This window comes from Chenopodium quinoa, unplaced genomic scaffold, assembly GCF_001683475.1.
Source record: "Chenopodium quinoa cultivar QQ74 unplaced genomic scaffold, ASM168347v1, whole genome shotgun sequence".
Classification (NCBI taxonomy): Eukaryota; Viridiplantae; Streptophyta; class Magnoliopsida; order Caryophyllales; family Amaranthaceae; genus Chenopodium; species Chenopodium quinoa.
The window spans coordinates 3,816,666-3,837,606 of record NW_018742418.1 but is presented as its reverse complement, the minus strand read 5'-3'; the positions used below and the strand labels follow the sequence as shown (position 1 = coordinate 3,837,606).

The following is a 20,941-nucleotide window of genomic DNA, read 5'->3' as shown; positions in this document are numbered from 1 at the left end:
TTACAATACTCACATTCTTGTTCCTTGTACTTCTCACTTTAGTGTCCAGAATCTTCACTGGCTTTTCCTCTTAGGTCAAATTCTTATCCATCTCAATGGTTTTCGGTAGCACACATGTGTCACATCAGGTATTATATATACTTTTGAATTTGACTCACATGGAACACATTGTGAACCCTTTCCAGCTCATTGGGCAAATCCAACTTATATGCCACTTTTCCCACTTTCTGAATGATCTTATATGGCCCTTTGTACTTTGGGCTTAGATTTCCCTTCTTCCCAAACCTCATCACTCCTTTCATGGGTGAAATTTTCAACAAAACTTTTTCTCCTACTTCATATTCCTCCTCCCTCCTTTCTAAATCAACATAGCTTTTTTGTCGATCTTGGGCTTCCTTTATCTTCTCTTGGATCAATTTCACTTGTTTCACCATATCTTCAATCATTTTAGGCCCAATTACCATTGTCTCACTTATATTACTCCAACAAACTAGGCTTCTACACTTCCGACCATACAAAGCTTTAAATGGTGCCATTCAAATGCTTGCATGATAGCTGTTGTTGTAAGAAAACTCTATCAAATTCAAGTGATCTTCCCAAGACCCTTGATACGAATCCATCACACATGCTCTTAACATATCCTCCAATGTCTGAATGGTCTTCAGTTTGACCATCCGTCGCAGGGTGAAATGTTGTGCTCATTAACAACTTCGTTTCCATCGCCTTTTGCAAACTTTGCCAAAAGTTAGACAGGAATCTTGAATCTCTATCCGAAATGATATCCGTGGGTACCCCATGGTATTTCACCACAAACTTCACATAAGCTCTTCCCAATTGATCCATAGTCCAAGTACTTCTCATGGGTATAAATGCTACTGATTTCGTCAACCTGCCCACTATTACCCAAATAGTGTCATTCCCTGCCTTGGTCTTAGGCAACGCTCCAGCAAAATTCATAGAAATCGAATCCCACTTCCACTTTGGCACTTCCAAGGATGGGACCTTTTCTTGAGGCCTACGATGCTCAATCTTCACTTTCTGACATGTCAAACACTTGGCCACAAATTCAGCTACTTCTCTTTTCTTATTGGGCCACCAAAAAGTCTTCTTCATGTCCTTATATAACTTATCCCCTTCAGGATGCATTGAATAAGGAGAATTATGGGCTTCCTCCATTAATTTCTGCTTCAAATCTCCACGACTCTGCGGTACGCACCATCTTCCCTTAAAACGAATACTTCCTTCATCACCAATGGTGAAGTCCAACACCTTACCTTCATCGATCTTTTTATTTATCACCTTTAACTTCTCATCTTCCAGTTGACTTTCCCTTATCTCATCATAAATGGATGGTTGAATCACCAATGCATTCAACATCCTAGTCACTTCTCCAAGTTCCATCACTTCCAAATTCAACTTCTGAAATTCTACACACAACTGGTCTGGCACTACCATTACATTCATTGAATGTTCTGACTTCTTGCTTAAAGCATCTGCCACCACATTAGCTTTTCCCTCATGGCATTGAATATCCAACGTATAATCACTTAGAAACTCCAACCATCTTCTCTGCCTTCCATTCAAATGCTTTTGGGTGAAAATGTACTTTAAACTCTTATGATCCGTGAAAATCCTACAAGCCACCCCATACAAATAATGCCTCCAAATCTTCAAAGCAAACACTATTGCAGCTAACTCCAAATCATGGGTTGGATAATTCCCTTCGTGAGGTTTCAACTGCCTTGAAGCATACACAATCACTCTTTGACTTTGCATCAAAACACATCCCAGTCCAAACCTCAATGCATCACTATACACTTCATATAAATTACTTCCATCAGGAAAAGCCAGCATAGGTGATGTGGTTAACCTTTCTTTCAAGGTCTGAAACGCCTCCTCACACTCTTTAGTCCATGAAAACTTATGCTCCTTTTTCATCAAACTTGTCATGGGCTTCACAATCCTTGAAAAATCATTCACAAACCTTCGGTAATAGCCTGTCAAACCCAAGAAACTTCTCACATCCGACTTTTTCTTTGGGGTTGGCCAATCACTAACAGCTCGAATCTTACTTGGGTCCACTGAGACTCCTTCCTTGGAAATCACATGGCCCAAAAATGCCACTTTTTCCAACCAAAACTCACACTTTGACAGCTTGGCATACAACTGGTGCTTTCTTAAACATGACAACACTTGTCTCAAATGCTCCTTATGGTCCTATTCATCCTTTGAATAAATCAAGATATCATCAATAAACACCACTACAAACTTGTCCAAGTATGGCCTAAAAATCCTATGCAGCAAATCCATGAACACTGCTGGTGCATTGGTCAAACCAAACGGCATAACTGTGAACTTATAATGACCATAACGAGTCCTGAAAGCACTCTTTGCAATATCTTGCTCCGCAGTTCTCAACTAGTGATAACCTGATCTCAAGTCTATCTTAGAAAATACTCGATCTAGCCCCTTTCAACTGGTCAAACAAATCATCGATCCTTGGTAATGGATACTTATTCTTCACTGTCACTTTATTCAACTCTCGATAATCAATACACAACCTCATACTTGGCATTCCAGTTTTTTGTTAAGTGTCGAGCCACATAGGCGACAAATAGATATTATTGTGACACATATGATTCTAAGTAAGCAATTTTTGGATAGATTTTTTAAGATAAAATTGTTGCATAGAGTTTTATTATCGATAAAATTCTAATATTTCATATATACAAAATTAATCATCACTTTCAATAAATATCCTATAACTCAATTCTAATTCCATCATTAAATTCGTATTAAAAAGTTCTTTAAAATAAGATCCATTTATAAACTATTTAATCACAAACTTTTATACGTAACTGGCCAAACCATGTCACCACTATTACAAGATCAGAGTTACTTCATTAGTGTTATAGGGGTTACTTGGTCAGTGTTATAGTGGTTACTTAATCAGTGTTATAGACAAGGGTTACTTAGTCAGTGTTAGAGGTTACTCAGTTAGTATTATAGGGGTTACTCGATTGGTTTTATAGGGGTTACTTTGTCATGCCAGATGGTGTGGTTAGTCGCATACAAAATGCATTGTTATTTAATTTATTTAAAAAAAATAGAGAATTAGTAAAATAAGTTTTAATCAAAAATATTTTTAGTCTAGTAAAATACTTTCAGTTCTGTGAAAATATTTTAAGTTCAATAAGAACAATTTCAAGTCAATAATAACATGGATATTTATTATTTATAAACTAGACTACACAAAGTACACTCCATATGATATCGTATGTCTAAATATCCTACATTACCATAACAAATAATTTTGTATTTAACATTCAAGTAAAAATGTTGTCTTAAAATTTTATCAACCATCTGGGCATCGCCCGGACACAAAACTAGTCACTAATAAATAAAGTCGGTCTAGCCAGGCCACGAGACAGCGACATTTGGCATTCCATTTTTTCGCCAAATGTCGCGCCATGTAGGCGACAAATAGGTATTATTGTGACACATTACAGGGGTTACTTGGTCATTTTTATAGGAGTTACTTTAATAGTGTGGCTAGCCGCATACAAGATGCATTGTTATTTAATTTATTTAAAAAATATATTAGAGAATCAGTAAAAATAAGTTTTAATCAGTAAAAATGATTTTAGTTTGGTAAAAATACTTTCAGTTAAGTGAAATTAATTTAAGTTTAATAAAAATAATTTCAAGTCGATAATAACATAGACATTTATTTAAAAACAAAACTACAAAAAGCATACTATTATATAAATATAAGCCATATGATATCGTATGTCTAAATATCCTACATTATCAGAACGAATTATTTGACCGTATTTAACATTCAAGTAAAAATGTTATCTTATCAACCTTTTGGGCATCGCCCGGGCACAAAACTTGGCACTCCAGTTTTTCGACAAGTGTCACGCCACGTAGGCAAAAAAATAGATATTATTGTGACACGTATGATAGTAAGTAAGTGAATTCTTGGATAGATTTTTTAAAGATAAAATTGTTGTATAGAGTTTTATTATCACTATACTTCTAATATTTCATAAATACAAAATTAATCATAACTTTAAATAAATATCGTATAACTTGATTTTATTTTCATCATAAATTCGTTTCAAAAAGTTCTTTAAAATAAGATCCATTTTATAATATATTTAATTTATAAAAAAAATAATAGATAATCAGTAAAAATAATTTTGGTTTGGTTAAAATACTTTCGGTTCAGTAAAAATAATTTAAGTTCAACAACAATAATTTCAAGTCAATTATAACATAGATATCCATTTACAAACAAAACTACAAAAAGTAAACTATTATATGATATCGTATGTTTAAATATCTAGCATTATCAAAAGGATTATATGTCCATATTTAACATTCAAGCCAAGAGTTTATTCTTAAATTTTATCAACAATCTAGGCATCGCCCGAACATAAAACTAGTATATATATATAAAGGGGAGTTTTTTTTCCAAGATTTTAGATAGCCTCATAGGATTTTGATTTTTTTAAAATTATTAGAGCGCATGTAGAATTAGTATTTTTAGAGCGTTACGTGTAAGATTATGCCACGTAGGATTATTATTTTAAAGCGCCACGTAAGATTAAAATTAAAGGTTTAAATTTATTATAAAAATAAAATACTATCTTTTTAAATTGGAAATTTTATCTAAGTAAAAAGAAACAATTTATTTTATTTCGCGTGTATAAAAAAAATAATTATTAAACTTAAAAAATGAAAACGTTCATTTGATATTTAAGAAAAAAAAATGGATTAAATAAAAAAATAATGAAAATATGAAAAGTGATTGAAAAAAAAAAAAAACTTATCCATGACCTGTTTACATTAGAACCATATCATGTCAAGTTTAAAATTAATTTCAAAGCAATTAAAGGTTTATTCATGTGCACCAAAAAAAAAAAAAAAAAAAAAAAGGTTATATAAAATTGTTTAAAAGTTATCCTAAAACTTTTTGATGTAAGCTATTATTGTTGTGTAGTTACTATAATAACTGAGTCCTTGACTCCTTGGAATAGTTGTAATTATATTAAGCGCTAATAATTTATAATTTTATCACTATGCGAGTTATTATTATGTGTTATATTGCAACAAGGTTCAACAAGCTAGATATATGTGAATAGTTTAATCTTAATAAATAGAAAAAATGAAATGCCCTTACAATATATACCTGAAATTATCCAAATTGACCCGATCAATAATACAAATGGTCGATAAAATGCCTAGAAAGTTATATAAAAAAGGAATCCTAGTAAGAATTGTAAGATTATACCATGCCTCTTTCATAAATAAAAAAGTGCATGCATTTACAAAGGGCAAATGATAATTTGACTATATACATTATGTTAAAAAGTTAGTATTATGTTACATTATCTGAGGCTGTTGTGTTTGTACACTAGTAGTAATAGTATCAGCAGCATCAACAATTTTGAACCACTGACTACCAGGATCACACTTATTATCATTACTTAAGCACTTGCAAGTAGTAGTAATGAGATTGTTACTAGAATCTACATCTAAACAAACATTACTACTCTTGCTCAATGAAGTTGAGAGATGCAGCTTCGAGTCTGAGATCGTTGCCCATCGCGTTCCTGTCCCAGGACAATTGAGACTTAGTCTTGCAGGGCGGTTCAAACCCTGTGCTTGTAAACAAAAGTATGAACCCTTTATACCGAGGATTTGTTGAGGTGTGTAAGTCCAATGGTTGGATTGTGAACAATCTCCAAGTTGCACCCCTATTGGTGTCATTGGGGTTCTTTGGATGCAAAGTCCTGTTAGTGGATTAAATATGATCTTGTGCTTGTTACGATCTTGAATACCTGGCCCTGCATTTCAGTAATTTTTGTTCAATAAATTTTATAACAAATACAAACCAATTTTAATCGCACGAGTGTAGGATTTGAAAAGTTTCAGATGTATGCATTTATTATAGGCCTACTATTATGTGACAATAAAGCTTATTATTATGCTCTATTCTTTATCGAATTGAATTGTTATTACTAGTCAAAATACTATATCATAGATCAAAAGTTGAATTAATTTTTTTACTTATTACTCTATACTATAATTAATTTATGTTGGAGATTTTTTTCCGAGTTCAGGGATAAGAATAAATTACCTTGAAGAGGAGTTAGGGTAATAGAAATCCTTTCCAAGAAGCTCGAGTTTCGAACTTGAGACCAATCCGAATTTAGCAATCCGTAATACTCATTCATCCCAACCACCCCTTCTCTCAAATAATAACTCCCAACCAAAGTCCAAAATGCATAATCTAAGTCATGTTCAACCACCCAAGCAAGAAAACAATTCAAGTACCTATTGTCATTGTCATTTATGCCCCTTAAGTCTATTCCCCACTCACTCACAAACAAAGGATAGCCTTTATCAAGCAAAAACCCAGATAATCCCATCATGTTGTTCCTCACCCTACTACAAACTTGGTTTGGGTTGCCATCTTTCCATGATTGCCCATCTGTGAAGGCGTACCAATGTGTCTCGAAAACTAACTTCCCGGTGAAACTGAGAGACACCGGTTGTTTCCGAAGGAAGGTGAAGTCTTTGTCGTAGCTTAGGCCGGAGAGGATGACTAGTACATTTGGGTTGGCTCCATGTACTGCTTCTGCTCCTCTTTGCATGTACCTTCATGTGTACAACAAACATTATAAGGAATGAATAGTAATTATAAGATGTATACTACAATTTTGGTGGTTTAGAGTTGATTATGGACCGGATTAAGCTCAAATGATGATTTGGAATAATCAACATTAATTAACTCTTTGATCTTAAATTTGATAATTAAGTAACAAGTACAACTCTACCATTATGCTAAACAATGATACGGAGTAGCGATAGTACACAAGTAACACAAGAGACCTAGCCTATGTAGCCATGTATGTATACGTAAGTAACTAACTCATTTGTTTAACGTACATCAAAGGTTACTACAGTCTACATTATATTTTGGCCGATGTAAGACTAGGCTAGTCAAAATGGAATCAAATATGGACCACTTAAGAATGCTCAAAGGTTACTACAGTACATTTTGGCCGGAGACTAGGCTAGTTAAAATGGAATCGAATACGAACCACTTAAGAATGCTCAAAGGTTACTACGGTATACTTTAACCAGTGTAAGACTAGGCTAGTTGAAATGAAATCGAATATAAACCACTTAAGAATGCGGGTGGTCCATGTTAGATTCCAGGCCGGCCTACTTGCCACCTCTAGAAGTAATAATAAAAATAGCAAAAGCAAAGATGCATGTATGTTGTTCTAGTCTAGAGTTCATACCTATACCAATCGTTGGCATTTTGCTTAGGCCCACGAAGTTCATTCCTTAAACTCATACCAATAACATTTGGATTGTCTTGAAAAAGGGTTGCCATTTTAGTCAAGCCACTTATCCAAAGGTCAGGATTGAAGTATTGGTCACCAAAAAAGCCATTGCCATCTGAGCTACTGCAACACCACCCTGGCTTGCTTAAATGGTTGTCCAAAATTATCATCACATTGTTACTTGTTAGGCTTGCCACCACCGTCTGTATTAATATACACAACCAATTTAAAGATAAAAAAAATACAAAATATATGCAACGGAAGATCCAAAAATCTATTTAATTATTTAATTTTTTCTTTTATTGTAGAGAGATTCGAGAATTTTCACCATAACCAGTTGTATCTTGCAAGATACAATCAATATTATTTATTTGTCCGTGTGCTCATAAGTTACAAATACATTACAAAGAAATAGTCTTGATTATATCATACACAAAGTACAACCAATTATAAATAGATCGAGATTACTAAAAAAACCACAAAGAGTACTTATGTCAATGAAATTTGATCTCAAATATTATGCCTAAAATTTTAACTAACTAATTAAGATATTTGACATACATTATCATATTGCATTAATTCTTATTTCTACTACCTTATCCATAAATATTGACAAGTGGAAGAATAATGGACAAAAGTCATCAATGTCATTAATTAAAGATAAGTCATTGTTGTCCCTTTCATTTTTAATCAAACTTTTTCATGGTGGGATATCATCATATCATCTAGCCTATATTTGAGAGTATAACATAAGAAATTGAATGTAGGAATTGCTCATTTTTAAGAACACCTTTTATGCATAATTTGCATATACTCTGATGAGTCTGATCCCACAAACATACGATTTAACTTATCTTAAGCACAATTTAATTAATTGCACGCAATACTATACTTAATTTATACGGAGAATTTTCATGATTTTCATTCACATATTCCTTTTTTGCTTAAAAGTTGAAAGGGACCATCTACCTGCCTCATTATGTTTTTGCTAATTTATTTTGGGTGCACTAATTCTCTACATAAATTTATATTATGCTGGACTATCAGGTTGAATTTTATAGTTATCACATTAGTAAGTTTAGTTACATTATTGACGTGATTTAAGGTGAAGGATTTATACATATATATAAAAATATTTATGAGAGTCTTTCTCACGTGTTTTTGATAATACTTATATATAGTTATCAAAGTAAGACATAATTTAAGAGAATTTAGCAATGAGGAAAAGATAAAAACAATACCAACTCTATGAGAACAAATGAAGATAACATAGTACTTGAAAGTGTTATTTAGAGATAGGTGGTTAATCAACTACTTACCCACTGTGGGGCCGTGAAGTATATGTGCACCATTTGGCTAATGTTGATAAAGCAAATTGAAAAAGGTTTTCAATTTAAAAAAAAATAAAATAAAATTTAAGGGAATATTATCGTTGACCTGTCATTTTTAAATTATTGATCACATTTTATTTAGGCTAATTTTAAGAAATCGCATTGGACCATTTTTACCAAATTTATATGAAGTACATAAATTGAGCAATAGTACATTAATATGAAGTAATAAATAACACTTAGAGGTTAAAGACTTAAAGTAGTGGTTAGCAAGTTCTAGCAGTACCAACTTATCATTATAAACTTATAATAATATAAAATACTAAAAGATAATCACATAAAGTTTACCAGATATATGAACAAATAAAATATAATAATGGAGTATGTAAAGTTTACCATAAAGTTTACCTGGAAAGCATTGATTAGTGAAAGGTCAACAATGGAGGGATTATTAGCTTGTAACCCAGAAATGGAATCCAAAAGTCCAGCATTAACAAAAGATTGTCTTACAGTAAGAGAAGCCAAGGAATCATTAGTAGCTAAATAAAGAGGCCAAGTTAGCCTAACACAATTAAATCCCATGTCTCTTATATTCTTTGATATAACATCTACTGGCTGATGGGTTAGCCCTTCGGCCACCACCAACTCGAGGTGTGATGCCCAGTTCACGCACGCCAACTTTACTCGCTGCCCCTCCTCGTTTATGATCCATCGTGAATTCGTCGAGAGAGGCAGCGAGTGTGACGCTTCGAGGAGGCTGAGGAGGAGGAGGAGGAGGAGGAAGAGTGGGGAGGAGTTTATACTAAGCAAGAATTTCTTCATATTTGGTTGTTTGTTGAGAATATTGATATTGGATGGTTTATGATCACATAGGATAAGAAGTTAGTTGGATATTTATAGGATGAGAAGATTTGGGATTGTGTTTTAATTTGAGTTGTGAAAGGCAAGAAATATGTAGGGGTGTAGCGTAAGACAATTTTAATACCATGATAAGTAATATAGAATTTTTTTGACAATACTCATAATTAGTTTTGTTTATTTGATGGGATATTTCTGTTCCTTGACTCATTGCATGTGTTATCTTATTGACTTTTAATGTAATCTTTGATGGAATTGAAATAGTATGTCACTTACGGACTAATAAGGGAATTTTAACATTGAATTGGTTCTAAATATAAATCATGTAATTTTGAACAAAATATAGCACCATCAAATCATTTTTTTTTTTTGAAAGAACCATCACATCATTATTAATTGAACCTAAATAATGAAGAATGTCAAGAATCAAATAAGGTATATAACATATTGACAATTGGCATGGTACACTATAAGGGGATGTTTGTTTCATATCTTTAAAATCGATCATATGTAAATTGTTGTAGAAACCTAATATAGAAGATTTTACTATGTAATTTTATTAATCACATTTAAAGTAGATGATTCGTTTGGTAAAATCGTTGAAAATAGGGTATTGAAATTATCAATTTAAATTACTTTTGTAAAAAAAAAAAAAAATGATATTTAGACTACAATTATTTTGTAAAAAACTTTTACCTTTCATTATTTTTGGTATAAGTAGTTTTGTGCTGTGCAGTGCTGAATACTCCGTATATAATTGAGAAACGAAAGTGAATTGTTATAGATAGGGTTCGTTTGAGAATAAGGGTGATTTAGATGTGAATAGCTCTAAGATGGCGTAATATTGACGTCAGTTAATCGCTGCGTTTTAAAGACGCTGCGCTCTTGCATCTTAAACTATAAAACTCCCTCTCGCACTTTCCCTCCTCCTCTGTCCTGTCTTCACTTTCTCTCTCTTCAACACTCAACTCTCCAGTACCATTGCACCACTTCCAGAAAAAATTAGGGTTTTAATTCTTAATCATTTCAACGATCTTCATCGAATTTCGAATCCCTAATTAATAATTTATGTAAGTTCAATTTCATCTTCCCCCCTAATTCTAAGTTTCTTGTTCAATTTCTTCACATTTATTTTGTTTGCTTACATTCAAGGGGGATGATTAATCTGGAAGTACGATGTCCGAAGAATGTTACCGTAATTTCAATCGATCCTAACCCTAGCTGGAACTTCAACAATCTTATGTCGGAATTGAGTTCATTAGAGTCTAAGCTTTACAATAATGGCACTGATTCTTCGTTAAACCCTAAACCTTTCATCAAATCACCAGCTCGGTAATAGTTAATGCTGTTCTTCGATTTATAATATTTTAATTAGACTTTTGTGTTTGTTTTTGGTGAATTGAGTTAGTTTGTGGAATTTTTTTTGTGTGTGCGTGTGATTGTAGCGATTTTCGCAAGATTGGAAGAAGAGAAAATAATGTGGAGAAATCGAAGGCATTCGTAATGCGAATAGACGATGTCGAGATGAATGAATTCGATGATGATGGAACTGAAGCTGGAAGCTTGGTACCATCCAGTCGATTTACGTTTACTGATATGTATCTCGGGTATTGTTTCCAAATTTTAAATAAAGTATATGTAATGTAGTTGTGTGTGTGCCCGTTTTCGTTTGCTAGGATCATTCCATGATTAGTTACAGAGATGTTGATTGTTATGTTGGTGTTGATGGTTGAATTTGAGAAATATGTATCAATTTTGTAATCTTTTTCAGGTTAGTGATCAGTGACAATTAGAAATCGATGGTATGAGTTGAGGCAATTGTTGATCAAGAATAATATTGGAAGATTAATATGTTAAACTATTGTTTTATTAGAAAATATTTAAATCTTCTTTGGACAACAGATTGCAAAGATAGTGTTCTAGTGCAATATTTACTAAGATGCTTAATTCTTCTAGTGAAAGTGACGATTCAGACAACGAACAAATGCACCAAATGCAAGTTCCTTGAGGTGACGCATGAACACCAGCTCGGCGTTAAGGTTTGTTCTTGCTTATATCTGGTTTGACTTTGTACCCCTAGAAATTTTGCTAAAATGCCTAATATGTTATATATAGCATCAAAAATTTTTTAAAATCTCACATGTATTAAATGTGCTCTTAGATCAATTTATGTAATGTGCTTGCTTCCATTTTTAAAATGCAATTTACTCATGTCTAGTGTTCATAAACCATGAAGCTTCATTTTAAAGTCATTTAGCATTTCTTTTCAATTCGTTGGACTCTCTCGGAAATTTATTTTACTCCCTACATTCAAGGAATGTTGCATTGTTGCAGCTGATATCCGCCACATGCCCTCCAAATTTCTTAGTTACCTGATTTTTATCTCTGTCAAATTCTCTGGGTTGCAAGCTATGTTAAGTCAAAAGTCATATATAATCTTCTGAAAGCACATCAGAAGGTGAAAAAATGATGAAGCAAAGCATTTTATGTAGTTCCCAAATTTTTTTTTTTTTTTTTTTTTTTTTTTTAAAAAAAAGAAAATTTAAATGCAAAATATATGTTGAATATCTTATTGTGTAATATAGTTATATAGGCTAAGAAGCTGTTTCTCTCATAAAGATTAATTTCTTAGGAAATGATAGATGGTGTTTGGTTGAGTATCAATAGCTCCACTAACCTAGGGGGACCTTAGCAAGCAACCAACTAACTTCATATTCTTTCCACTCCCTAGGATTTTCACTTCCCATGTATTTTGATGTCAACCAAACAAGTACTCTGTCCTTGTTCAAAATTCGTACAATGTTATATAATATTATAAAGGCAATTTTAGTCAATTTCTTTGTGTTTTTTTTTAAAAAAAAAAAATCAATTTCTTTGTTTCTTACATTCATGGACTTAAGCCTAATATAACATTTATTTAAGAACATAAGGAGCATATATTTTTTGTTTAGAATCTTAATAAATACTCTATTTTCGTCTTGTGGGTGTGTGCTCAATATATGAATAAAGATTCATTTTCTGGAACTTCACACCTTCCAGTATAAAAGAATGCAAGTTTTCAAACGCAGCCTTGAAAGGTGTGGTATCAGTCTGCCCTTGTGCGATTCCTGCTGAAGCATATACTTTGGGGGGGGGGGGGGTGCAGGGGGAACGATTTCAAAGCAGACTCCCCTTTCATTAGATAGAGAACTTATAAATGTTGCTTTTTAAGGAAATTAATGTGCTCCATAAGATAGTAAAGATGCCACTTAGGTTCATTTGTAAATTTCCTTTTTTGGGAAAGAGGGATTAAGATTCTTTTTGGGGGCAGAAATAAATGGTTCAAAAAAATCTGACAGGAGGAAATCAGGAACCAATTAGCAGCATTGGAGACGCAGTTGGTGGCTGAAAAGGAGAAATCTACATCAGCCCTTGTTCAAGTTGAGAAAAACATTGACGTTAGACGGCAAATGGACAGAAAACTGGATTTGCATTACCAACGCAAGATGTAAGATGCCATTTAGATTCATTTGTACTTTTTCTCGAGTGTTGTGGACCTTGTAGGTTCATCCCTTTTAGATGCTTTAGCATTGGCTGTATTTGAACCCACCTCTGAGGTTGTTATGGTTCAAGGAGTAGATGAAGCCCCCCCCCCCCCTTCCCCCCCGCGTGCGCCCCCCAAATCTGTTTTTTTACTCATTTACATATGTCGACTAGTCTACTTAGCTTTCTCTTGTTTGACTGGTTTTTTTTTTTTTTTTTTTGGCAACCATTGCAGTGCTGAAGCTCTTGATGATCATTTGACAGCCATTCAAAGGGATCATGAGCACAGATCACAGTTAGAAGAAAGAAAAATAAGAGATGATGCTGCTGTTGAAGAAGCCAAAAGAAAAGAGAAGGCTTTACAAGAAGAAAAGTTGCGCCAACAGAAGGCCAAGGAAGATCAAGAGGTTTGTAAACTTAACACTGTCATATATACAATAGCCTAAAAAGAAGCAAGAAAGGTCAGAAAAGTGGGGGTAAAAGTTGGGAGATACTAGAGAATGGATTTATTATTTATTACAATTAGTGAAGTACTAAATTAGATTAAGGGGATTTCTGTTTCACTTTGGTAATTGAATGGACCATTGTCACCTTCTTTTCTGTTTTTGGGCTTCTGAAACCCAAACAAACAACTCTTGCTGTTTTTTTTAATTACTTCACTGTAAGCCACATATTGCAATTTCTGATTTTATATTGTGAAGGACTTCCAAATCTCAGTGCAGTTCCATGCATCACTTGTTGGATGTTCCTATGGGAAATTGGGAATCAAGTCAGTCAACCTGGGTTGGCTTCTAATGATGTGTTGCACCCTGAGTACAAACTTTTTCCGTCAAATTTGACGGAATTCTGGTCGTCTTATGATGCCTGCTGCATTCTAATGTTCATCAAGTATTCTTTCACCTAAAGTAGGTACTTTGGACTTTGGAGTATATCATAACGTTCAATAGAGATAGCTGCCCTTGAAGCATATAATGTACTCTTAGTTCTGTCTACATTTGATTGGTTTATTTATTTATTTATCTATTTATTTACACCCTCTTTCCTTGTTTGGTGCAGGCTAGACTTGAGGCTGCTAAAAGAGCTGAAGAGGAAAGAAAAGCTGCACAAGAAGCTGAAAAGTTGGCTAAAGAAGCTGCAGATAAACTGAAAGAGGAAAATTCGAGGAAGGATTATGTTAATGCACAAAAGGCTGCATCAACCACATCTGCTGCAAATGTTTCTAAGGAAATGAAGTCATCAGGTATTACCACTTGTTTAGTTTTTTTTTAACAATCTTACATGTCTTTGTCTTGTTGGGGTATAAAGCGTACTCTCTTTCATTGTTTCTGTCTTGATAAACTTAACTACTTAAGCATTTACTTTGATAGTTGAAATTATCTGCTGGCCGCCTAGTTTAGAAGGGCAAAGGCCACAAGGAGGTTCAATGATTATGTTCAAAGCTCTCGCATGACTGACCCTTATGTGTCTTGTATTGGTTGGCTCATCTTTCAACACTGTGTGGTTATATCCTCATGGTGTAAAAACCTGTATAATTCCTCTATATATTTTTTACTTACGTTGTCAGCAAGCTTTAGAAAACAACCTTGAAGTATCCAAGTGTAACTAAAGAAGTGAAATGTTGTAGACATTTAATAAAGGAATTCACTCTTCCATGTTCAAGGCTGTAGGCATCAGTATCTCAGGGTTTCATTGCTGGATATGTAGAATGTGTTAACACCTGTTAGAGAGATGAAGAAAATTTTTGGTTACTGTGGAAATTTTACAAACTATTTTTTTCACTCATTCTCTTCCATGAGAATGACTTTGTTTTCTGTACTTCTAGCTTGCATTGTATTGATTCTTCATTCAACAACACTCGTCACCTAAATTTTCTTTTAACCCAATCAAATGATCCTTCTGATTGTAGGTAATTTAGTTAGGGCTGCAGTAAATGCTTTGAAGCTTGAGGAGCGAAGGCTACAGATTTACAAAGAATTAAATGATAGGAACCAGTTAATCATCTCTGGTTCTCATGCGGTAATGCCTGTACCCAAGATATTTTCTAACAGTTGAAGATCAGTTTTTTGTTTCATGTTCTGCACTTTTGCTATTGCCCTCTTTTCATCGGGTTGCTCCTTTTTTTCTTGTGTGTGTGTGTTGAGGGGGGGGGGGGGGTTGAGATGTATGGTTTGACCGTAGGCTATACTTCAAGTATTTAACCCAGAAATATCTCATCTATATATGATGCAATTTAATTGAAATATATGTTGTTCCTCTACAGAACTTCGTCCCCAAAGAACGGGATATTAAAAGGACAATAAGACAAATAACTGGGACAATAGACAACGTAAGGTATGTCTTGCTCTGTTATTGCTGTTAACTTTGGTATGCTGAAGTGGTAGAAGCCGAGCACAAAATTTATATGTGCTTTTGTACATTGTGATTATTATTTATGTGTATAATTTTGAATGTGCATCTATATTTCTTGGACATGACTACTAGTTTGCGAGTTGGTTTCTGATTAGAAATCAAATTAGCTACTGAATGAAACAATCCGAGAAATATAATTGTAAGTTGCCTGATCAACCCTACTATGTCCCATAGGTAATTTGGAGTAATATGGTTATAGTTACTTTGATGTTTTAAAGACTTTTTGATGTAACTCCATTCACCCCACAATAAACTTCACATATGGGTTTTGCTTGAAGGTTAAGAATAGAGATTAGAGATGGTATAAAGTAAGAGATGGTGTGGGAATTTAGAGAGAATAGAAGGAGATAATATTAGCATTTGTATTTACAATGGAAATGTTAAGTTTTTTTAAAGGCGGAGGGATGAAGTATGTTTGGTTTGAAAGAATTCCTTACCTTTGAGTCTTTGATTTGAGGTACATTATATTAGTGACTTTTGCTGTACTTGATTACTTTGGTTGAAAGATAACGTTTGTGAAAGATAAAGTTATTTTTTTTCAATTTAATATGCTTGGGTTCTATGTTAAACTAAGGATGTATCACCTAAGTATATGACTCCTTGTTTCTTCCCTTTACAATTATCTGCTAGCGAGGACTTGAAATCAATCAAAATAGAATTAAGTTACTTTGCTACTGCTACTGCCTTGGAATTGAAACATAGGTCATTCCGTTAGTGAAAAGCTCTTCTATAAAAGATTTTTAACTTACCCGGCCGCGAAAAGCTGTTCTTTGACCTGTAATTTAAATAACACCATGACATCCATCAGAGGTCGTTATGTGAGTAGCTATTACTATCTTTCCTTAAGGCTGTTACGTGTATATATAATATGGAAACTCCTGTGGAGAAACTTTAGACTTAAGGCTGTTACCTGTAATTATCATGAGATGTGTTGTGAAATACCATGCAGGTTTCGTTGATTTGGTTTTTGAAAGATTAGTTTCATAATAATTTTTACTTCTCTGGGTTGATTAGAGGTGTGTGGGGACTGGGGTTCATTAATCCCCTGGGACTTCCATGGGCTATGGTAGTATTCATAATGAATTGCTGTAATCCTGGCAGTTACCCTGTTTGCTTGAATTGGCACATTGTATGAATGTTTTTTGACTTGACCGCAGGATCCAATATAAAATTATTGTTCTTAAATGATGTGTAATCGTATTGAGTGTTGCACTTAATAACTGTTGGCATTTATAGTGTCGATTTGATGAATGGACATGCTCTTAAGAATTAACTTTATGCAGATCCAAAGCAAATAAATTGGTGGAGATTCTCAACGACCCAGTTTGTCCTCAGTCTGTTGCTGTGGCGATGTTTGCGAAGGAGGTACTACCTAGAATTTGATCCTTTAAAACAATTGCTTCCATAAAGTTCCTCCCTAGCTTGCTCATCTTTTTTTCTTTTTTTCTGGTAACCCCTTATGCTGTCATAAGCTATTTAACAGAAATAATTCCTTGATGCCCGTGATAATGAGTGTGGTTTATTGATCGTATTGATTCAAAAACTCTAATTTTGGAATGATATTTGCTATCACTTTGGGTATTATGTCACTAAAAAAACTGACAAATACAATACAAGATTGGATTTTAAGCTCATAACTAATAACTATGTGTTGCATATTTGCTGTTAAATCCATTTGCTTTATCCTAGTGAGCATTAAGTGTAAAATTGAGCTGAATCTGTTTGTTTTCCTTCTCATCCTTGCAGCAATTTATATTGATGTTATAGGCCTTTGATAGTTTGATACTCGTTAACCAAGTGGCAGACACAGCTACTAAATAACTATTAATTCATGAATTTTAAGCCTTAGAGATATCTAACAGTGAATTACTAAACTTTCAGAGGTATTCCTAGTGTAACTTGTCTATATCCTTCTGAAAAAACAATTTTGTAATAGAACTGAACCTGCTCTATCAGTAGTCTTTGGCCATTGTTAGAATTCTGTTTTCTGATGTGTTAGCTTTATTATGTATGTGCATCCATCATATCTGAAAATTCTTCGATTCTCCCTCCATGGTCATCTTGTACATACGCTGATGCACTTTCTTATGTTGATGTACAGGTCATCTCTATTTTTGAAACAACAAGCCCAAAGTTCAACAGCTCTGCTTTTGCATGTGGTCATGTTATTGTCTATGTTAGTTCACAGGTACTGCTTGGTTGCTGGTGCTGCTTATGTTGATACTTCCTCCGTTTTTTAATACTTGTAACACACTTTTTCACGGTATTTAAGAAAAGTGGGGTTCACATGATTTAATACACTTAAAAATGGGGTGAGAGGTTGTTAGGAGTATAATTTAGTGGGCCATGAGGCTTAAATAAGGGAAATAGTACAACTTTTCCCCAAATAACTTTCCAATTATAGTGTGTTGCAAGTATTGTGACATTTCTATTTTGGGGAAGTGTTGCAAGTATTAAAAAACAGAGGAAGTATATATTCTTTGGGTATTTTCTGTGTAATGAACCTGATCACTTCTCTGGAAAATTATACATCCGAAAATGGGAAACTAAGTTATGAGAAAAAACATTGCCTTTTCTCATCTTGGATCACCTTCAATAAACACGGTTTAACTGAGTCATATGTCTTTTCGACATCACCATGCTATTGCTTAGAGGGGCTAGGTGAATCTTCACAAACCCCTCAAACTGGTATAACTAGAATTACATGGCCAGACCTACAGCTGACTTAACAAAGCGGATCAAGTTGCTTATTTGGTTTGGGATATTAGGGTAAGGCAGAGGGATTATTAGGGTGGTTAAACCTTTTTCCTAGGACTTGATCTGTATTATGCAATTTTTTCTTTATTTTGTATTTGTTTATCTAATAAATCAGGTCCCAGCTGTCATGGATTGTCTGCTTGCTGAGTTTCACAAGGCTTGTATTTACACTGTTCCGAAGCATAAAATGTACTCTAAGGTAACCATTGAGCTTAATTTATGTTTCGATTCTTAGTGTAAAACTAGCCTCTTCTGTCTTTTCTTCGGTCTTTTTGTTATTATTGTGTTTTTCCCTTCTGAGCTCCTTGCCTAGCTCTATAATACTTCAACCATATTAAGAATTAATTTCCACATATCCAATATTCCATCTTATGTCTTTACCAATTTACATTGACTGGTGCATTTTTCCCATTTGATTTGAAAAGTCGCTGCATCAATTGTCTGCATTGACTACAAGCCTATGCCCCCCCCCCCTCCTCCTTTTATAGGCATTTATTTAGCTGGTCTTTCTAGGCTCATGCTCGTAGATTTGACGAAGGTTTACTTTTACCCTGGCTGTCACAAATCTACCTACAGTCTCCTTTATTTGGCCTAGGACTTGTAGTAACTCTGTCGGAGATAGATATGTCTGGAGGTGTGAGACTTAGCAGAAGATGAATGGAGGAATTTCCTATAACGATTGTTTTACACCAAGGATCTGTGGTCCTATTACTCTGCAACAGGTCTGGATGAAGTAATTCGTCAGAGATGAGAAATATTGTGGTGTTTAGTTTTTGTTGATGATATCATTTTGGTGGATGAAACTAGAGATGGGAGGTTTATATGATGGGGACTAAAGCTGGAATCTCAAGAATTTAGTCAAAGGAGTAAAACTGAGTTTGTTCAAAAAAAAAAAAAAAGTAAAACTGAGTGCACGGAATGCCATTTTTGTATTGGGAGAGGCAAAGTGAAGATATTGTGACATTAAAAGTGAAGAAGCTACCTGTTATTGTATGTATCAAGTACAAATGGTTATTAAGTGATCGGTGTGTGCCTTTTTAAGTTATAATTGAATACAAGTATTAATGGACAACAACTAGATCAGCACTATTATATGGGCTAGAAATTTGAGCATTTAAGGTGCATATTAAGAAGATGATTGTAACAAAGATGTGTTGAGATAGAAATGTGGAAACACCTTGGGTATAGAATAAAAAATGTAGATGTTTGGAGGGAAGTTGGAGTTGCAGATACTGAGGATAAGATGAGAGAGAATCAATATTGAGGATAAATTTGCCATTAAGGAAGGTGGGGTGTTAATGGAGATTTCAAATGTTAATAAGACTTGGTTGGAGGAAGATTAAAATGATTTGTGCAAGAGCTAGTAATGGCTAGAAGCGAATGGAGGAAGAAGATTTATGTGGACAGCCACAAGAGATAGATTATTGGTTCGTGCAACCAACTCCATCTATTTGGGGATAAGGCCTTGTTTTGTTGATGTTATTACTTGTTTGTCCATCTTTAATTGGTTTAACAGTGATGCAAGTCTCTGAAATGTCTAAATTGATATCTTTCTCTCTTATGTACACAATTTAGGCTGCATTTGAAACGGAAGAATCTTATTACAAAGCCATTGGCTATCGAGAAGAAAATGGGAAGACAGAGACAACAGATAGCTATCTGGATCGGATCGAATCTCTGATGAAACTATATGGGGCTCTAGTTCAGGTTTGCATAATTGTATTGCTTTCCAAGAAGTTGATTTTGCTTTCAATTCCTCACATTACAGTCAACTAAATCATGTGTTTTTTTTTTCCTTTTTATAGACGGTTACTCAAGGTGTTCAGAACAAGCATGGCTTGGAAGAAGGTTGGGCTTGGCTTGCACGGTTCTTAAATGTTCTCCCACCTAATCGATACACTGCTGTTGCTCTTGAGGCTTTTCTAGAAGTAAGTTGTCGTATATTCAGGATACTTGATCTTGATGCCTTTGATATATCCTGATATATTTTGTCATGTACACAGATGGCAGGGTTTGCTCTCCATAGAAAATACAAGTCCCAGTTTATAAAGGTACTAAATTCCATTTCAAGGGAGTTTGTGCCTAAACTGAGAGCTCGAGACCCTAATGCTGGTTCAAAGATAAGTAGGATTCAGGAATACATAGAATCACAGAAGTTTCTACAGGAGCCAACAGGATGGCGTCTTCAGGGTGCTTTGCTGTTGCATACTTCTGTTCCAGAAGCAGATCGAAGACAAGAGCAATATCACCATGCTCCAAACAGACACTTTACCTATCATAGGTAGCTTCTAATGGTATAGCAGTTGCTTTGAAATAATAGTGTATTATAGAAGGCAATAATGGTACGTCTAGTGGTCTCAATTTTTTGTATTTGCATTCTATGTTGGATGTGGTAGATTGGGTTGTAAAACTCTGTACTTAGATGTCTTAGAAGTACCCCTTTTTTAGTGAAAGAAATGTCCCATTAAATTATATAGGTCTTCTATGATTGACTCTTCATACATGTAGTTCTCATATTAAAATGTTGAAAATTAAACACACTTCATCTACAAACAAAAGTTTATATGCTTTTTGTATACATGTTGGGTGAATAAATAGTAAGAAAATTGTGTTCAGTTGATGGAGGTGAAAAAAAAAAACTCCTTGATCTACTGATTGATTTGAAAGTCCAAACTTAGAAGAATCAGTTCTTTGTTATAC

At 34.1% G+C, this 20,941-nt stretch overlaps 2 protein-coding genes across 3 annotated transcripts; one reads left to right on the top strand and one right to left on the bottom strand.

Annotated features, from left to right (window-relative positions):
- Positions 1-5,347: 5,347 nt before the first annotated feature.
- On the bottom strand, positions 5,348-9,985 carry LOC110709812. Its single transcript, XM_021888071.1, has 4 exons — positions 9,104-9,985; positions 7,320-7,567; positions 6,149-6,669; positions 5,348-5,855 (listed from the first exon to the last, which is right to left on the bottom strand). Exons 1-4 carry the CDS (start codon positions 9,515-9,517, stop codon positions 5,392-5,394), a joined length of 1,647 nt encoding a protein of 548 aa, XP_021743763.1. The 5' UTR covers positions 9,518-9,985; the 3' UTR covers positions 5,348-5,391.
- Positions 9,986-10,396: 411 nt separating this feature from the next.
- On the top strand, positions 10,397-20,888 carry LOC110709822 (protein GLE1-like). Of its 2 annotated transcripts, none has more exons than XM_021888081.1 (15): positions 10,397-10,623; positions 10,706-10,885; positions 10,999-11,160; positions 11,510-11,592; positions 12,892-13,040; positions 13,311-13,482; positions 14,126-14,315; positions 14,982-15,091; positions 15,336-15,406; positions 16,768-16,849; positions 17,586-17,672; positions 18,357-18,440; positions 19,817-19,948; positions 20,047-20,169; positions 20,245-20,888. In XM_021888081.1, the coding sequence occupies exons 3-15, from the start codon at positions 11,082-11,084 to the stop codon at positions 20,524-20,526; spliced, it is 1,644 nt and encodes a 547-aa protein (XP_021743773.1). In that variant the 5' UTR covers positions 10,397-10,623; positions 10,706-10,885; positions 10,999-11,081; the 3' UTR covers positions 20,527-20,888. The 2 variants fall into 2 exon arrangements, with proteins under 2 accessions (XP_021743773.1, XP_021743781.1); XM_021888089.1 differs by having other exon boundaries at positions 10,403-10,623; positions 14,132-14,315.
- The last annotated feature ends 53 nt before the right edge of the window (positions 20,889-20,941 follow it).